General features: G+C 37.2%; 2 protein-coding genes across 4 annotated transcripts; one reads left to right on the top strand and one right to left on the bottom strand.

Annotated features, from left to right (window-relative positions):
* Positions 1 to 10860: 10860 nt before the first annotated feature.
* Positions 10861 to 11892, top strand: LOC113038141 (28S ribosomal protein S17, mitochondrial). Its single transcript, XM_026195354.1, has 3 exons — positions 10861 to 10970; positions 11098 to 11242; positions 11319 to 11892. The coding sequence occupies exons 2-3, from the start codon at positions 11120 to 11122 to the stop codon at positions 11613 to 11615; spliced, it is 420 nt and encodes a 139-aa protein (XP_026051139.1). The 5' UTR covers positions 10861 to 10970; positions 11098 to 11119; the 3' UTR covers positions 11616 to 11892.
* Positions 11893 to 12453: 561 nt separating this feature from the next.
* LOC113038140 (protein FAM114A2-like) lies at positions 12454 to 17535 on the bottom strand. Of its 3 annotated transcripts, none has more exons than XM_026195352.1 (14): positions 17409 to 17535; positions 16750 to 16978; positions 15709 to 15808; positions 15535 to 15633; positions 15319 to 15449; positions 14577 to 14711; positions 14291 to 14449; positions 14079 to 14202; positions 13887 to 13972; positions 13678 to 13809; positions 13433 to 13572; positions 13276 to 13348; positions 13118 to 13171; positions 12454 to 12992 (listed from the first exon to the last, which is right to left on the bottom strand). In XM_026195352.1, exons 2-14 carry the CDS (start codon positions 16960 to 16962, stop codon positions 12894 to 12896), a joined length of 1545 nt encoding a protein of 514 aa, XP_026051137.1. In that variant the 5' UTR covers positions 16963 to 16978; positions 17409 to 17535; the 3' UTR covers positions 12454 to 12893. The 3 variants fall into 3 exon arrangements, with proteins under 3 accessions (XP_026051137.1, XP_026051136.1, XP_026051138.1); XM_026195351.1 differs by having other exon boundaries at positions 17405 to 17533; XM_026195353.1 differs by having other exon boundaries at positions 16750 to 16973; positions 17405 to 17533.
* Positions 17536 to 18499: the final 964 nt, after the last annotated feature.

The raw sequence follows: 18499 nt of genomic DNA, 5'->3' as shown, positions 1-18499 counted from the left end.
CCTTTCCTTCAATCTACCATCACAGAACGATCTCACCACCATGGAAGCAGCGAGCACCAATACCCTCACGGAGTTCATGCACCACAGCGTCAAACGAATGGATCAGCAGCAGGAGAGCATCTCGAACACCGGACGCGCTGTCCAAACGCTGATGGCACAGGTGTTCGAGCTTACCCAGCAGATCCATCGACTAACAGGTGGGTAGAGCTCGGCTGTCCCGGAGGGAGAGGGAACGTCAGATGTCCCAAAGACTGTGTTTGTACTGTGGAGGCTCTGCTCATGACAGCTACTCATGCCCAGTAAAAGAGCCAGCCCGATAGTAAACTTGAGGCTACTATCGGGTGGGATCTCCGGTGAGAAGTCCTCATCTACATCATCAACCCTCCTTCCGGTGAAACTGCGCTGGAGAATCAACATCACGAATGTCACGCCCTTCTGGACTCCGGAGCCGAAGGTAATTTCATTGATTCTTCACTTGCACATCACTTGAACATTCCTGTGTCTCTCCCCATCCATGTCACCGCACTCAATGGCCAGGAACTGCCTCACGTCACACACCATACTGAACCCATCACACTGCTCATGTCTGGAAACCATCAAGAAACCATATCCTTTTTTCTCATGGACTCCCCTGTTGCTCCCATTGTTTTAGGTCACCCCTGGTTAACCAAGCATAATCCATGAGTGGAATGGGATTCTAACACTGTCACATTGTGGAGTGAAAGATGTCATGAGTCTTGTCTGGTTTCTGCTTGTCCTGTTGTCCCTGTTTCTGTCTTTCAGAAGGAGAACATTGTTTTACCAAACATGCCCGTTGAGTATCTTGACCTGAAGGAAGTGTTCAGTAGGTCCCGTGCTGCTTCTTTCCCTCTGCATCGTCCCTACGACTATGCCATAGACTTAGTGTCAGGTAGGTCTCCGCCTAAGGGCAAGTTATGCTCTCTTTCTATTCCTGAGAGGGAGGCCATGGAGAAATACATTTTTGATTCCTTAGCCTCTGGGTTCATCCGTCCTACCTCTTCTCCAGCGGGGGCGGGGTTCTTTTTTGTGGGTAATAAGGATGGTTCTCTGCGACCTTGCAGTGATTACCGAGAGCTGAACAACATCACGATAAAGAATACCTATCCTTTACCACTCATGTCTTCAGGTTTCGAGAGGTTGCAGGGAGCATCCATATTCACAAAACTGGATTTACGCAATGCTTATCATTTGTTCCGCATCAGGAAGGGGGATGAATGGAAAACCGCTTTTAATACCCCTAGAGGGCACTTTGAATACTTGGTGATGCCGTACGGGCTCTCCAACTCGCCAGGGGTTTTCCAAGCACTCGTGAATGACGTGTTGAGAGATATGGTAGATCACTTTATATACGTTTACCTGGATGACATACTGATTTTTTCTTCATCTCTCCAGGAACACGTTCAACACGTCAGACGAGTGCTCCATAGGTTACTTGAGAATGGGCTTTTTGTCAAGGCGTTTCGTACCTAATTTCAGCCAACCAACCTCACCTCTGACAGCCTGCGTTCACTAACCTCAAGAACCGCTTCATTTCGGCTCCCATCCTTGTGGCCCCTGATCCCACACGGCAGTTCGTGGTGGAGGTCGACGCGTCAGAGGTGGGGGTAGAAGCAGTGTTGTCCCAACGTGCTGCTTCGGACGATAAGGTACATCCTAGCACGTTTTTCGCACATGGACTATCTCCTGCTGAACGCAATTATGACATTGGCAGTAGAGAGTTGTTGGCTGTCAAATTAGCATTAGAGGAATGGCGTCACTGGTTGGAGGGTTCAGGGGTTCCCTTTATTGTTTGAACCGATCATAAGAATTTAGAGTACATTAGAACTGCCAAAAGACTCAATTCCAGGCAGGCTCGGTGGGCACTTTTTTTTGGTCATTTTGAGTTTACCTTATCGTACTGCCCGGGTTCCAAAAATGTCATACCCGACTCTTTATCACGGCTTTTTGATCCCTCCACCCGGTGACTCCCAAGTGTATTTTAGCTGAGAAATTAGTGGTCTCAGCACTCATGTGGCAGGTCAAGTCGAAGGTCAAGACAGCCTTATAAGGGGTAACGCCTCCGTCTGGTTGTCCACCGAACCGTTTATTTGTGCCGGAGGAGTTAAGGTCCGAAGTTGTCCAGTGGGCTCATTTTTCGAATGTAGCTTGTCACCCAGGGATAAGTAGAACGATTCTGGTGGCCACGTATGGCTCGCAACGTCCGCGATTTTGTTTTGGCTTGCTCAGTTTGTGCCAGTGGTAAGTCATCTAACCGACCTCCTGATGATCTTCTTCAACCGCTGTCTGTCCCTTCGAGACCCTGGTCCCACATCGCTCTAGATTTTGTTACCGCCCTCCCGCCCTCTAATGGCATGACGGTCGTTTTGACCGTAGTGGACCGGTTCTCGAAGGCGGCACATTTCATTCCCTTGCCCAAATTACCGACAGCCAAGGAGACAGCAGTCACTGTCCTAGATCCCGTCTTTTGGCTTCATGGCCTCCCGGTAGACGTGGTTTCAGACAGGGGATCTCAGTTCATATCCAAATTTTGGAAAGAGTTTTCAAATTGTTAGGAGCGTCAGTTAGCTTGTCTTCGGGTTATCATCCCCAAAGCAACGGACAATCTGAGTGAGCCAACCAAGATTTAGAGAGGACGTTGCGATGTTTGGTCACCAAGAATCTTTCTTCCTGGAGTCAACAACTCTCTATAGTGGAGTACGCCCACAATTCGTTGCCAGTGTCAGCTACGGGCCTCTCTCCGTTTCAGTGTAGTGTAGGGTACCAGCCACCAGCCTTTCCCAGTCTGGAATCTGAAGTCGCGTTCCCCTCCGCCCAAGCATTTGTCCAGAGGTGCCACCGCACCTGGACCAGAGCCCGCGAGACTCTGCTCCAGGTGAGGGAGTGCACTAAGGCCAAGGCCGATCGCCACCGGTCAAAGCCTCCCGTTTACGTCGTGGGTCAAATGGTGTGGCTTTCTACTAGTAACATTCCTCTGCGTTCCGTTTCTAATAAATTAGCTCCCAAATTTATCGGGCCGTTCACTTTCACCAAGATCATTAGTCCGGTGACAGTCTGCCTCAAACTACCTCCTGCATACAAGAGGATACACCCCGCCTTTCATGTGTCCAAAATTAAACCCGTGTTTTATGCACGTATTAATTTGCCTACTCCGGTCACCACCACGGAGTGTCGTCTTCTCAGCCACATTGTTTACTTGTGTCTCTATATTTATCTCATCTCATTAAAACTGTTAACTCGCATCTGTTTCCTGACTTTCCTTCAATCCACCGTCACATGGGCCTCCTCCTCCCCTGGAGATTGACAGCACACCTGCTTAGTCGATTAACAAGATCCTGGATTCACGCCATAGAAGGGGTTAGTTGCAATATCTGGTGGACTGGGAGGGCTACAGACCAGAGTAGATATTGGATGGCATAGAGGGATATACTGGATCCATTGCTGATCCAGGAGTTCCACCAATGGCTCCTTGACTGCCCAGCACCAAGTCCCAGGGGTCGACCCAAGAAAAGAACACTGCAAGGTGTTCGTGGGATGGAGGTGTGGGGGGTGGTTGAATCTCAAAAGTCTCAATAGAAATGATATTAAAATATATTTTAGTTAAACACCATAAACGCTTGTTAGTACATCTGACAATTATGTTCCATGTTACTCTCCATGTTGAGCTATGTCAATCAGTTTCCAAATGAACTAAATTAATCAAGTTTAGAGGTCAAAGTTGATAGATTGTTTACACAAAGTTGTTCATTGGAGAAAAAAAATACAGTTGCCAAAAAAAACTTCCTCCATGCCTGCATGATGCTTTATAAAGTATGGCAATGCAGGTTGAACTCATCCATGTTCAAGAGCATCTAAATAGATGCCTGCAATGGAATCTGTGTCAAGTTATTCAGCTGTGATCTGGCAATGGTCGGATCATTCGATACACCTTATCAAAATGTATGTCTCATTCACTTACTGCAACTCGGAGCATTTTTAAATCTACTTTAAAAACTATGAGAGGAAGAAAAACATGACTATTAAGACACTCTGTTAATCAAGATTCCCATGGGAAGTTCTGGTATATATACGAAGGGAATTTGAAATCAGCAGTTACAATCTGAAATAATACATTTGTAATTGTTTTAAATAAATCATGAAATATTCAGCCTTGAAAAGAAGAAAATTTAGTAGAGGAATAAAACAAAACAGGATAGCCTTTTAACATGAATGACATTTTCAGGCCCATATTTGGGAATCTAAAGGGGAAATTAGATTTTTTTTTTAAGCTAATGTGAGTGGTGTTTGCCTCTGCACAATATTAGATTATTATTAAAGTATTCTTACAGGTACTCACAGATATTATAATTCTGGCTGATACCAGAGAGCATATAATTATTTTCATGGCTTTATAACAAATAAATGGCCAAACTGATTTTTTTTTAATAAATATTTTTTTATTAAATTTTGTGTAAATATAAAAAATATAACACTCGGTAACACTTAAATTTAGCATTTGTAGCATCACACCATTATTATACCATTAGAAGCCAATTTTTCAGTACATCATGAAAAATCAATATTCATTTTGAGATCTGCTCAAGATTATTGTTAGAATTTTTAAAGATTAACTTTATGAAACCTAAACGAGGCAAAGAAAATCAATCAATAAATGTAAAATAAAAATGACTCTGTTCACGTATGTTGCATAACTTTGTTATACTTTATATCGTGTCATTGTTACAGTGTAATTATTGCGTAACAGTAATTCATAAGTACTACAAGTTTTTGTGATTATGTTTAAGGATGGGTTGGGTCAACAGTGTAATTACAGATTTCAAGTCAACTTTATTTATAAAGTGCTTACAAAATGCAAATAGTTTCAAAGCAGCTTTACAGGCATAAAAAGGTCTCAGTCACTTTACAATTTTGTACCTTATTTACTCCTAAATGGTGCATATTAGTACCAAAATATTTGTACCTTTTAAAAGGGTACCACCACTGTAACAGCTTTTGTTTTGTTCTTTTTTTCTGTGAGGGAATGATGCAAACAGAGATCAATTTTTGTGAAAAACCATTGTGTCATTGTTCAGCTGGGGTCAGATAAGTGTTGATTCAGTTCCAATCAATGACTGTGTAAATATCATAAATTAAAGTAGTTCAATTCAGCTGTAAAGCAGATTTGTAGAAAACAGTGATGTCATCATCCAGCTCAGTTCAGCTCTCATCCAATAATGTCAGTACAGACAATTCAATCATATTTCTGAATATTAAGAGTCCCCATCTACGCAAGCCAGAGGAGACCGTGGCAAACTCCACTGGTGACAGAAATGGAGAAAACAGTAAAATACAAAAATTAATTACAGACGTAATTACATGCAGGTATTTGTTTTAAATATAAGTCCAATGTTATGTATCTATGTATACAATAAGTGATTGTATGAAATGATTCTTTGTCTTGTTAGTACATAGCATTTAAAGACACTGGAGGACCAAAACAAACAAAGACGTAGTGAATCCAAAACTTTATGTTAAGGTGTCCCTGTCACAGTGCAATTAAATAGATTGTGCGGAATAGTAATTGTATTTACTATAGAGTCAAGGCTAGGATTAGTTGCTTGTAATTATGTACAATTTAGTATTATTTCTTATAAGTACATGTACACTGTAAAATAAAGTATTACCAAAACTCTACTAACAGCCATTAACTGAAATTTTACCAACAGACCGGATCATTGCTAAGGTGTCCAGAGTGGTTGCATACTGGCCCAAAGTCAGAAGATATTCTGGTCTAGATAAGACTACATTCAATGTAGGTCAATGGTATTTTTTTTCACCGTTTCTTCATCTGCCAGGTGAAAAAAAAGCTCAGGAAAAAGTCTCATCACTTACAAGAACACACTTCTTCTTAACAAGCTGCACAGTTTGAGGTATCATTCATGTTCACAGCACAATGTGCATAGCAATAGTAATTCATGCCATAAAGCTGACATTTTTCTGAACATTTCCATGTCTCATTGGTCAATCAAATGGATAGTCCCACCCCCAACTGCTGTGTCAGGCTAGATTGGATGCTCAAACAATTCATCGATGTCATCTATAGTAGCAATGACATCAGATTGCATGATAATGACATGGCCAAGGTACACAAGCTAAGCAGGCCATGACTTCATGTTTAGAGAAAGAATAAGTCAAGGTCAAATCTGGTTATTCAGTGCGGGAGAATAAAACCACCGCCAAGCAAGTTTCAGATAAACAAAAGCCTAATATGTTTTCAATCTACATAGGATAAACTACAGGAATACCACGTTGCATACTGGCACTCATGAACTCTTACTGGTGTGCGTCAGAGTGGACGCCCCCCATCTTCAACTACACTTTTGGTCTCTCCATGAAGTGCTTCTACCATGCATCATGTTTACAGCTTGACAAACTCTGTTTGCAGAAGGCACTGCGAATGGCAGAACTGAAACGTTGTGTTTATGTAAACAGACCGGACCGTATGTCTGCTGCTGCCACACAGATGACGAGACGGGATTCTGGGATATGTCCTCACAATACACCTCACTGCTGCCCAGCTAGTTGAGACTGTTTGTCTTGTGTGTCAGTGTGTGTATTTTGCTCTAGTGCTGTTCCCTTTCCCGGGGGATACCGAGACTATGAGCTTCATTCTTGGCAGATTTTGACCTCATGGGACAACAAACTGTACGTTATTTATTTGTTTTTAAGTGCAGTGCATTCTTGAAATGTATATGAGGTGTTCTGCACATTGTGCATGTTGCATGAAAATAGTAGGTGCTGTTGGCGCAGGTGTGGCACACGAATCCAACTTTATGGGCCGTAACCTGCACTGTGATTCAAGTGGACAAAAATATTATTGCAGTAATTAATAAATGACTTTCTTCTGCTAGTCTGCTGGTATTTCCATAGTGATCTCATGTTTGTTTTCAAGCGACACTGACATCAGCTTGCAGAAGACATTACTCTGGAGCATCTGCCATAAAAACACACAAGTCATTAATCAGCATAATGGGAAGCCGGATCACTGAAGCAATGAAGAAACACAGTTAGTTATGTGCGAACCGTTTTGTAGCAACATGGTTGTAAACACAGGAACAATTAAAGAAGACAAATTATTCTAATAGTCTTTCAACTGTAGCTTTATAAAACAGAAAATCAGAAAATTCAAGATAAGTTGTGGCTGGCTGCTATGCGGTTGCTAGGATGTGTAAAAGAGGGGGTTTCTTTGATCTACAGACAAATGTGATAATGTTACTTGGAAGTAATTGGGTCAAACATGTACAGTGTCCATAATAAAGAAAATGACAAATGTTTTTAAAACACATGCTCTTTGTATTCATACTGGTTTTGAAAAACCTTTATATCATTTTTTTTAAGACACCATATTGAAAAACATCTAAAACGTCATGAAGTGTGACCAAAGTGTGTGTGTGTGTGTGTGTGTATGGGTCAAAGACGTTAAGATGTCCGCATCAAGAAAAATGTACAATTTGTATCCATAGAAAGCACATTAAATGTAAGTAAAATGTCTATTTTTTATGTCTGTTTTTGGAGAATAAAATGTCAAAATTTGGTTGAAATAATGTTACGTTGTCATTCAGTGTAACACAATATTTATGCAAAAATTCTGACGTGTACATATTAAAATATCTAAATAAATAATGGAGCATACTAAATTTGATTGTGTTTTAAATTAGTACAACATTTTTACTGACAAATGGGCAAAACCTAGGATAGTGGCAAATTATAAAAATGTAAAATTACAACTCATTAGTATTTGGGGTGAAAGTAATTAAGTCTTTTAATATGTCATAAATAGATTTTTGTGTTAAATATGCCTGACAAGATTGTTACACTGAATGACATTTTACTGGGTGTCTTCTGTAAATCAGGGCAAAATGTATGATATTTATTTTTTGCTCAGAAAAACAAAACAAAATTGCAATTAAATAAAACAGAAAACTTTTCGCATTTTTTTTTTTTGGGGGGGGGGGCTACAACAGTTTAAAGCAGTATTACACTTTTCTTTTATGCTTATACACTTTTATATAATAAGCATAATGTATATAATATATTATATACATTATCATATACAATATACATTTTTTGGGAGTTCACTATATATATTTGCAACAATCATTGATAAAATCTAACATGAACAGTCACATATATGTTGTTTCATATGCTCAAATAGCATTCATTTTTGTTAATTCTTTATTTTAAGGACAAATTCTCACCATTAACTAGTTTCTTATTAACATGTATATTACTAGCATACTGATTCTTAATTAGTACTTATAAAACACATATTAATGTCTTGACCATATTTTAGAACAATTAATCCTATTAACAAGCAGCAAATTAGGATGAATAAATCATAGTTACTCAACCTTAAAATAAAGTGTGACTATTTTTTTTTTTCTCAGGTTGGTTTAGTCAATGTGGATATGGGGTCCCAAGTGCATTTCTCTGTTTCTGTCAGAACAGGAGTATCTAACGGTAGCTGAATTGAAAAGATGACTTTACAAATCGGCTAATGGCTCTTTTAATCACAAAGCGAGATTCAATCCGCTATATTATGCTCTAAACTTTCTACTATTAATTATTAACAGTCATAAGCACTGCAATATTCCATAAAAACACAAACTGTCAGCTTTGGTTTCATGGTTAGTTTAACAGAATATAATTAAATGGGCGAAACTTAGCATTGTATCTTTGACCCAATTATCAAAAACTCACACTTGCATGGAAAACGAAACAGTAATTCACAGTTGTGTGGTCTTTATAGCTTTATAAACACAAATATAATGAATTGCTGTCTTTTTCTCCCAGCCATGTTCTCTGTAACCCCTCTGACGCCAGCCTCATACAAAAACATTAAACAAATGGAGCGCAAAACAGGAATATGGTGACAGCGATCTCGTTCATCACTCAAGTGTGTTTAAATTTGCTTTTCATTTCTGCAGGGAAAATATTCATAAGTCACACTCGAATCTCCAGAGAAAATAAACTGGGCCGCATGAGTCATGGCCTCTTTCACACTAGCATGTATGTTAACGGTTCGGGCTGTTTCCTACAAACTGACCTCTCCCTTCCTCCTGGTGCTGTGTTCTTATCTGCTTCTCTCCAATCAGCCTCACTATCGCTGTCAGAATGACACTGAACTAGAGCAAAGGCTACACTGAAGGGCAGCGACTCAGAAAAAGAAAACATTAGGCAGGAGCAGAGATGATGGAGAGATCTTAAAAGGCAGATGAATTTACAGAATGCTTCGTGACTTTTTGGGAATCTGTGTTCTGGGCTGGCACTGTTACCACTCACACATGTACCATAAGCTTTCATGTGCAGAGTACATTTATTTAAATCTATTATGTCTGAAATGGAACAGGTCGTTCAGTCAGGAATAATGACTGATATATTGCATGTTTCTGAAAGCACAAGAGCATTGCAGACGGATGGTGTGCAAGCCTTCCACTAAAACTCCCATTGCACTGCCTTAAATGGGAATCACATAGAAACGAGCCATGTTTTCTGTGTGGTTCTGATTAATACCAGATTCAACTGCGCTGGCTTTCATCCAGTTCCCACCCAGGGACAGGCCGATTTCTTTTTCTTACACACATTAGAGTATGGCATGATCTGTTCCCCTATTTTAGACACATCTTTCTTCTTTTCTAAATGCCTTTTCCCTGAGTCTTGACTCGGTGCCAGTTGGAACAACAGGCCAGATAGTTCAAATGGGAGTTGGACCACTATATGCAAAGCACTTTGCTGTAATAAACTTTGCTCTGTGCAAGGCAAACTTTATTAGGGGAGTTCACAAAATGCATTCTTTAGTTTGTAAAAAGTGACGTTACTACCATACACAAATCAGCATGATGGAAGGTGTGGGCATGAAAGTCTGAACTCATTTTGTGTATTAGAATATACATAAATGTATAGATAAAGAATAAAAAATATCAATTAATAATTAATCATAATTGTTAGAAATATAAATAATTGTAATAATAACTGGTTATCATACATGTATATAAAAATGTATTCAAATATTTATTTGGGTATAATCTTGATATATGCTTAAATTGCATACATTATTTAATCCTACAATTATTAAAAACAAGTACAATTACGTTTCATGTTATACATTTCATGTTTATTATGTACATTTGTATGTGCTTAAAACACTTAGAAATACATTCTCTGTAAAAGACAGAAAATTATTTATAAGAAAAATTTGCATTTTGGGGGAAAAACTGTCCAATAATAATAATACTAATAAGTTTTAGTATTTGTGTGTGTGTGTGTGTGTGTGTGTGTGTGTGTGTGTGTGTATATATATATATATATATATATATATATATACACACACACTAAAATAATTAAACTTTTTATAATTATATTTATAATTATAATATAATTATATTTATAATTATAATATATATATATATATATATATATATATATATATATATATATATATATATATATATATATATATATATATATATATATTATTTTATAATTATAATTACACTTATATTCCCAGCAAAATATATTCTTACAACACTTGTCAAACACAAAATTATTCATTAGAAAAAATACTTTAAAAAATATGATACTTAATAATAATAATAATAATAATAATAATAATAATGTCACGCGTGGTAGTATACAAAAATAGTCTATTATAAATAAAAATATTTACAATATATTTAAATATTTTATATTATTTTCCAGTTTATTAAAATAATAAGAAATATCATGCGTTTTATTTGTATACTATACTATATTTTTTATTTATTTATTTATATTCTGACGAACAATCGTTTTCCCCTTTGCCAATCCGTATTACGTCATCAACATGAGCCACGAGGCTTGACATTCAGACGCATGCTGAATGTTTTCATGAGTTTTTGACCTTTACAAAAACGTTTTCCTTTACAGGGACCCCGGTAAGTGTGTTATTTACACTTTTCTTTTCCATACACACAGAAATGCCAGTTGTTGTATTATGGCAATTATATAATCTGGACTCAGATTCGCCAAGTTCATCTAACGTGAACATTTCCTACATGTTAGGGGACTGTAAAACATATACGGCATGTCCACGCGTCAAGCATCGGTCCACGCGAAATGGATCATCGGTCAGGTGATCGGAACCAAGATGAAGAAGACGGCGAAGGTTCGAGTCACGAGACTTGTGCTCGATCCGTACCTGCTCAAGGTATGATGTGTTGATTTCTTCCTTTTTTTTCAGAATTAACCGGAATCTGTACTAATATGCCTTTTATTTTTTCAAGTACTACAACAAGAGGAAGACATACTTTGCCCATGATCCTTTGGAGCAGTGCACTATTGGGGATGTTGTTTTGCTGAAGGCTTTGCCAGAGAAAAGATCCAAACATGTCAACCATGAACTCGCAGAGATTGTGTATAAAGTCGGGCAGGTGGTCGACCCGCTCACTGGGAAGAGGGTTGCTGGGACGCAGTATTTGGAGCCACTTACGGAAAGCACAGAAGACACAGAAGTGTCTTTAACGGAGAAACTGGAGCAGTTGAACATTACTGCCTCCACTACACCTCCTTCAGCCTCTTAGAATTGTGTTTGTCCTTAATGTATGTACAGAACTCATGTCCTGATTTTCACATAAAATCACTGTGACTAGTATTTGTGTGGTCATCAATCTTACATACAAATGCTTCTACCTGATGTCCTCTTTGACACAGTCGAGAAACCATATATGTCTTAAGTCGCTGGGGTATATTTGTAGCAATAGCCAAAAAAAAAAAAAAAAACGATGTATGGGTCAAAATTATCGATTTTTACTCCAAAAGTCATCAGGATATCAAAGTAAAGATAATGTTTCATGAAGACATTGTGTACATTTGTTCCGTAAATATATCAAAACCTAATTTTTGATTCGTAATATGCATTGCTAAGAATGAATATGGATAACTTCAAAGGTGATTTTCTCAGTATTATTATTATTATTTTATTTTTTTGCATCCTCAGATTCCAGATTTTCTAATAGTTGTATCTCGGCCAAACATTGTGTGATCCTAATAAACCATATATCAATGGAAAGCTTATTTATTCAGATGATGTATAAATCTCAATTTTGAGAAATTTAAACTTAAGGCTGGTTTTGTGGTCCAGGGTCACATATCATTTCACATATCAGTCTGCACTATACTATGATTATTAATATAAATTTAAATGAGCATACTACACTAAATTTCCACTAGTTCTTTTAAGACATTTTCATTGAGTAGTTCGATGTGTCTGTGCCCTCTAGTGGAGGACAAAAAGACCAGTAATTTATTTTTGCACAGGATTTTGTAATTGATAATGGGTCAGACCATGTTGTAAGGTATTCAAATACACAAAAAAATCATCATCTATAGCTACCAATATTATAAATTATAGCACGAATATTTTCAGTAAGTCCCAAGTAGACATTTTATTTACAGCAAATTTACATACATACTTTATAGTATATGTATTGCATTTAAAAAAAGTTAAAGTTCTATAATCCAGAAGACTTGTAACAATAGTGTATTTAAAAGATAACTGAGCATTAATACTGATGTGACTTGCATAATTATTTGGAAACAATGTAAGTCTTAAATATATAAAAAGATTATTTCTATTCATTTCATTATACATTTAGACATAAAATATGTTTATTTAAATTACTGTAAGACTGTCAGTTATAGGAAGAGTTCTGTCACAGAGTCAAAAATATAATAAGATCAATGAATGTGCAAAAGCTGTGCACTTACTTCCATCATATGATGTTGCATGCTGTTGTGTTTTTAGTTTTTTTTTGTAATTAAAGTCTGAGTTGGCACAGTAAAGTGTTTCTGAGTGGTTATCACTGTCCCGGCTCCACCGTCCTCTGAATATGAGACACTTCCAGCACTGGCACGAGGAGCTGGAACGCGTCCTGGATATATGATGCACTGTTTGATGCCTTAAAAAGTGAAAAAAATCTTATTACTTCTGTGCAGACATCAACATAGAAGTCTTAGATCTGTAAATGTTTTTTTTTTTTTCTTTTTGCAAGCGCAAAAGAGGAGACATAAAATAAAGACAAACCTCCAGAAAAATGCTGGTAATAAGTGGATTGAGAACTTCTCCCTTTTCATTTGCCTGAAATAACAAACATTTTGACTTGATGGCATAAAAAACTCATATTTTATAATGACTATAAACCTATTATAGATCTCTAAACTATAAGAAGTGAAGCGTCCTACCCCAATGGTAGTCAAACACGACGTGAACTTTTTGGATAGTAGTGATACCTCCTTGCAAATAACAATAGTGACTCTAAAAGTGAAGCAGATTATGGTTTTGATTTCTCCAAATCTAAATTTTGCACACTTTTGCCAAAAAAATAAAAAAAGAACTGACTGTGATAGGACTTTGGCTTGTTCTGTGGCCGTCATGCCCTCAGGGTTACAGTGGAGCAGCATTTCAGCCGTTTTGTGGAAATGCTCTATGGATCTCGCTGTGAACTCGGCCAGGCTTGAAATGGCAGACAAATGGGCCTCCTATGAAAATGAAAACTCAATTGTCAGAACAAACACAAATATACATGTATGCATATCTTAGAAGTCATTTAGTACATTTCAGGCTAAATAGCAAGCGTTGCAGACCTCAACACTGCATTTCGACACTGCCGTTTTCTGTTCTTTCTCCTCTTCTTCTTCTTCTTCTTCTTCTTCTTGCTTTGGGTTTTCACTTTGTTGCTTCATGTTTGTGATATGGTTGAATGCATTTTTTCTCGCCTGAGTGGATATGAGCAAGCGTAAATAATCGGACACAGAAAACACTAGAAGATTACAATTATGACGAGATGTGTTACCTTGCTAAGTTTATCTGCTGATGTGGAAAACTGTAGTCTTTCAAGGACATCCGTCAGTTCCTTCACAAAATCCTCACCATCATCAGCTGAGAATAAAACTTTTTTTGTTCATTTACCAAGTCCCAGATTTCAAAAATGTTACCATCACTATATTTGTTTGACTTTAGCTTTGTGTTGATTGTAAGCTCTTACACTTCGCATCATCATCCACCTCGTCGTCAAACTCCATGAGGGAAAAAGGCTCTTTAATATCCTGTAGTTCTTGTTTTAGTTTTGCTAACTCCTCACCGGACAGAGAGGTCCGCACAGATTTCACCTGCACACAAACACAAACACCTGCATTCAAATCCTTCACGGTTTTAAATTCTAGCACTGGTTTCTAATAGTACAAAAATCCCACTGACCTTGGCCTCACTATCTCTAGAGAGGATCTCCAAAGCCTCCAGATGGGACAGGCCTTGAAACTCATCAAACAACAGCCCATAATGAGCCTTCTTGTCTGTTTCAGAAGTGGAGTTTTCAGCTATCTGCTGCTCCTCACGTTCTTTTGCTTCCCTCAACACCTTTAAGAGACGAAAAACAGAATCAGATAAGCAGAATCCATTCACCAATCGGTCAAGTAAAGGTCATATATTTCTGTACGAGTGTGTGCAGGGGAGTTGAAGTGGCTGTTGCTGAGAGCTTCTGCACCTGTGACAGTGTGGAGTTCCTGTTCATCAGTCCCTTTGTTTTCTTGAAGCCGGGGTCTCCCTCTGCTATCACATCCATGGTCTTCTTCCCAATAAACTCCAATGCATCCAGACCACCACTTATTACCGTTTTACCCTAGCCAACAAACATAAGAACACAGAATAAATAAATGTGCAATCAAATAAAATATCTAAAATAATTCATCAGTTTAAAATAATAACTGTTCATTAATATTTATTAATATAACAATTTTTCATCTGTTATTCTGTCTTGTTTGTTTTGTAAATAAACTTTGTAAGTAGGCACAGTTGAATTAGTTTATAATGTGAATACATTTTTATTTGCACTTAAGCACAATCCAAAGAAGATGATTGATCTAATTATAATAATGTATTATTATTGTACATTTTAATTATATGAAATATATTTCAAGGTTCCAGAAGTTTTAAGAGCTTCAGGGAACATGAACTTGACTTGTCCAATCTCCTTTGATTCTCTGGCTAATGATTACGGATAATCATTTTTCTAATCGATTTAACTAAATTTCTGGTTGAGGAATCAAACCACTTCTGGTTTTTCAAGACCTTGGTTCTTCAATTAATCAATCAATCAATCAATCCATCAATAAATAAAATAGTTGTTAAGGAGGTAAATTGGAAAAAAATATTGCTATTATTTTAAAGTCTATTTGAAATAAAAATCAATTTGCTTTATTACCATCCAGCATACTTTTAAAGCTTACCGTACTCTGAACCACAGTGGTTAAAGATGACAGCATTCCCATACTACTGGAGGAGATCATTCCCATAGCACCACCCATCCCATACGGCTTCTCCTCGTCGTCATCTTTACTTTCCTTCCTACTGGCTGAATCTGCAGAGCAAGAAGATCATGAAGATCATCAACACTTGTGTGTTGGTCTGATGTATCCCATGTCAATCAAAGAGCACATCATTACCATCAGTTTTTTCTTTTTCCGCTCGAGCTGAGAGCTCCTCAGGACTTGGGATTCCTAGAGACGTCTCAGCTTTCTCAATGACCTGTGTCAACCCTTGGCCTTAGACAATGAATGAACAGTATGAGTCTTGATGATATAAGAATTGAGCCGTTTAAAAGCCGTTGAGTCTCTTACCCACAGTAGCTACTGTGGCAGTAGCAGTGGAGAGGATAGATTTACCCCAGCTACCCCAGTAACCCCAACCTCCCTGGGAAACAGCTGTCTCTGGGGAGGCCTGATGGAAAAAAGTGACAGGTATATTATTATTATTAACCCCATGATAGTATTTTTAGATTGAAACAGTTTCATGTTCTGGAAAAAAAAAAAAAAAAAAAACATTTTGGGACATGATTAGAAAAGGCTAAGCGGTTGACCAGTCACATCAGACTGGGCCAGCTGACCAATCACAGAAAACAGAGCGGAAAGGTGGCCTTTATTAAACAGACAGAAACTAAAACAGAACTTTTAGGTGGAAAGAGGTGATGCAACAATGTACGGTGAATATTATGTTTTTAAAACCTTAAATCATGTAAATGTATTATAAGTAACAGAACATACAGATAAGATTAGAAAATGACAATAACTTGTAAATGAGGAACTATAACATGGGTTACACAAGTAATCTTTGCAGTCAAAATGACCAAATAAGAGAAAATATGAAAATATAGAGCAATTTTCTGGGGTACAATCTATAAATCAGCCACAGTGAAATAGTCTTTGATTTAAATATATTATTTGAAATATATATTTAAGTGCAAAACCTATATGTGTGTGTGTGTATATATATATTTAGATGTAGCAGATGCTTTTATCCAAATTGACTTACAAATGAGGAAAATGGAAGCAATCAAAATCAACAAAAGAGCAATGATTTGCAAGTTCTATAACAAGTCTAAGTTAGTTTAACACAGTACACATAGAAAGTTTTTTTTATTATTATATAATAAATAAAAGAAAACAGGATAGAAAAAGAATAGAGCAAGTTAGTGTTAGACGCCTTTTCCTGCTTTTGTTAATTGTATAATAAAAAGAAATCAGATAGAATACAAAAAGATTAGAAAAGCTAGTGTTAGTTTATATAAAATATATATATATATATATATATATATATATATATATATATATATATATATATATATATACATATATCTCAGTAGAAAGGTGATAAAAGCTTACATCTGAAGCGCTCTCTGCTGGTTTTTGTGTCTCTGAGCTCTTCTGTTCTTCAGGTGCAGGTTTATGTTCGGGTCTTCTCCTGGTCTTTCGGGTCGAGGCATCACTCTGAGTCTCATCAGAGGACTCATCTCTGGTGGATGATGAAGGATCCTCGGGCTCTTGGTCCATCGATTTCTCTGTTTGGTCACTTGTGGAGCTTTCGTTGTCACACATCTTACCACATACTAGTCTGCCAGAAATGGACATATAAATATGTTTTTTCTTTTAAAAGAAAGCTATATTATATGAGGTGTGTAAATGACAGTGTAGTTTATGAAACTGGAAACCAATGCATCTTTTTATGTCTTCAGTACAACGTTAGAGAAAATTGTTATGTCCCTGGATATAAAGTTACAAACTGCTGAGGCCAAAGATTGATTCATATACGTTACTCAAACAAAAACTTCAATGAACTTCTAGAAATGAGTTGATCATAAAAATACGTTATAACAGATGCTGTAATACATACTTAGTAAATAAACCACATTACATTTGTCTGTAATACTGTCTGGCATAGCCTACTGTTCTGTACTGTATTTTAAGCTATGCTAAGTTTCACCAGGTGAGCTTGTTTATATTCAAATGAATAAGGGATAAACATAATAACATATCAGACCTACTGTCCCCTGTTTCTCTTCTCCAGCGTGCGGCCACGTCACTGGACTCAGTCCTGCTGTGTTTAGTCAAAGTTTATTTTTTCCAGATACACTCGCTCTTCCATCTATTCGACATTGGTATTCCGCCACCTGCTGTTTGGAGGACGTCACTGTTTGCACTGTATACACTTGGAGCTACCCACGTCATAAGTTTGTGTATTTTATATTATTGATCAATATGTGAATCCATTGACCAACATATAGGCTACATGACATGAATTGTACGCTCACTAGCACAAATTAGTTTAGATAACATTATATCAGATTGGATAGAACTGTATTGATTCCAGATTGATTCCACATTCTTGTGTGTCACGGACTCCCGAAGCTTTGTTTTGATCCATAGACTAACAGGTTTGGTCACGCTTTTTCAACCCATCCCCTGCTCCGCGATGTTTGTCAGATATTTTGGAGAAAACAAGTCGGTGCACCAGATGTCGCTAATGTGCATTGTGTTGAAAGCTCCGAGGCCTCAAACGCTTCAGAAAGCCTAGGTTCCCCATCACTAATCGTATTACTAATATAGTTTACCTTATGGTACGAAAAGAGTCTCCGATGGGATACATCAGTAGGAAAAAACAAGCATCTTCCATCAGAAAACTTGTGTTGCATCTCGGGGCAAAGCAAAACACAATGCTGAACAACAGTATAAAATGCGGGAAACTATTAATTTTTTATTCTAAGATTAATTTAACTGTAAATTAATTAATTGTACTAAATTTAATTGTACTGTAAACTGAATCCATCCATTTATAACACTTTCCTGGGTTATGTAATAGCTCTGCAGTCATTTATATTGTTGAAGTTTTTGAAATATAATTCCGTGGCACAGGACATTAGTTATGCTTACATATAGTTTATATAGTACATAATTACTATAAAATACTGCTACATATAGTTTATATCTTGTTTTTATTATAGCACAGTTAAATAAATATTTTCTTAGTGTTACAAAAAAAAAAACACGCAAGGTTTCCAGATTACAGATTACAACTTTCAAAAAGCAAATCACGAAAACTACTCCTCGAATCTGATTGGCTGACTGTTTTGAGCTC

Source organism: Carassius auratus, chromosome 21, assembly GCF_003368295.1.
Source record: "Carassius auratus strain Wakin chromosome 21, ASM336829v1, whole genome shotgun sequence".
NCBI lineage: Eukaryota > Metazoa > Chordata > Actinopteri > Cypriniformes > Cyprinidae > Carassius > Carassius auratus.
Note: the sequence above shows the minus strand (reverse complement) of the source record. Positions and strands in the feature narration are given on the sequence as shown.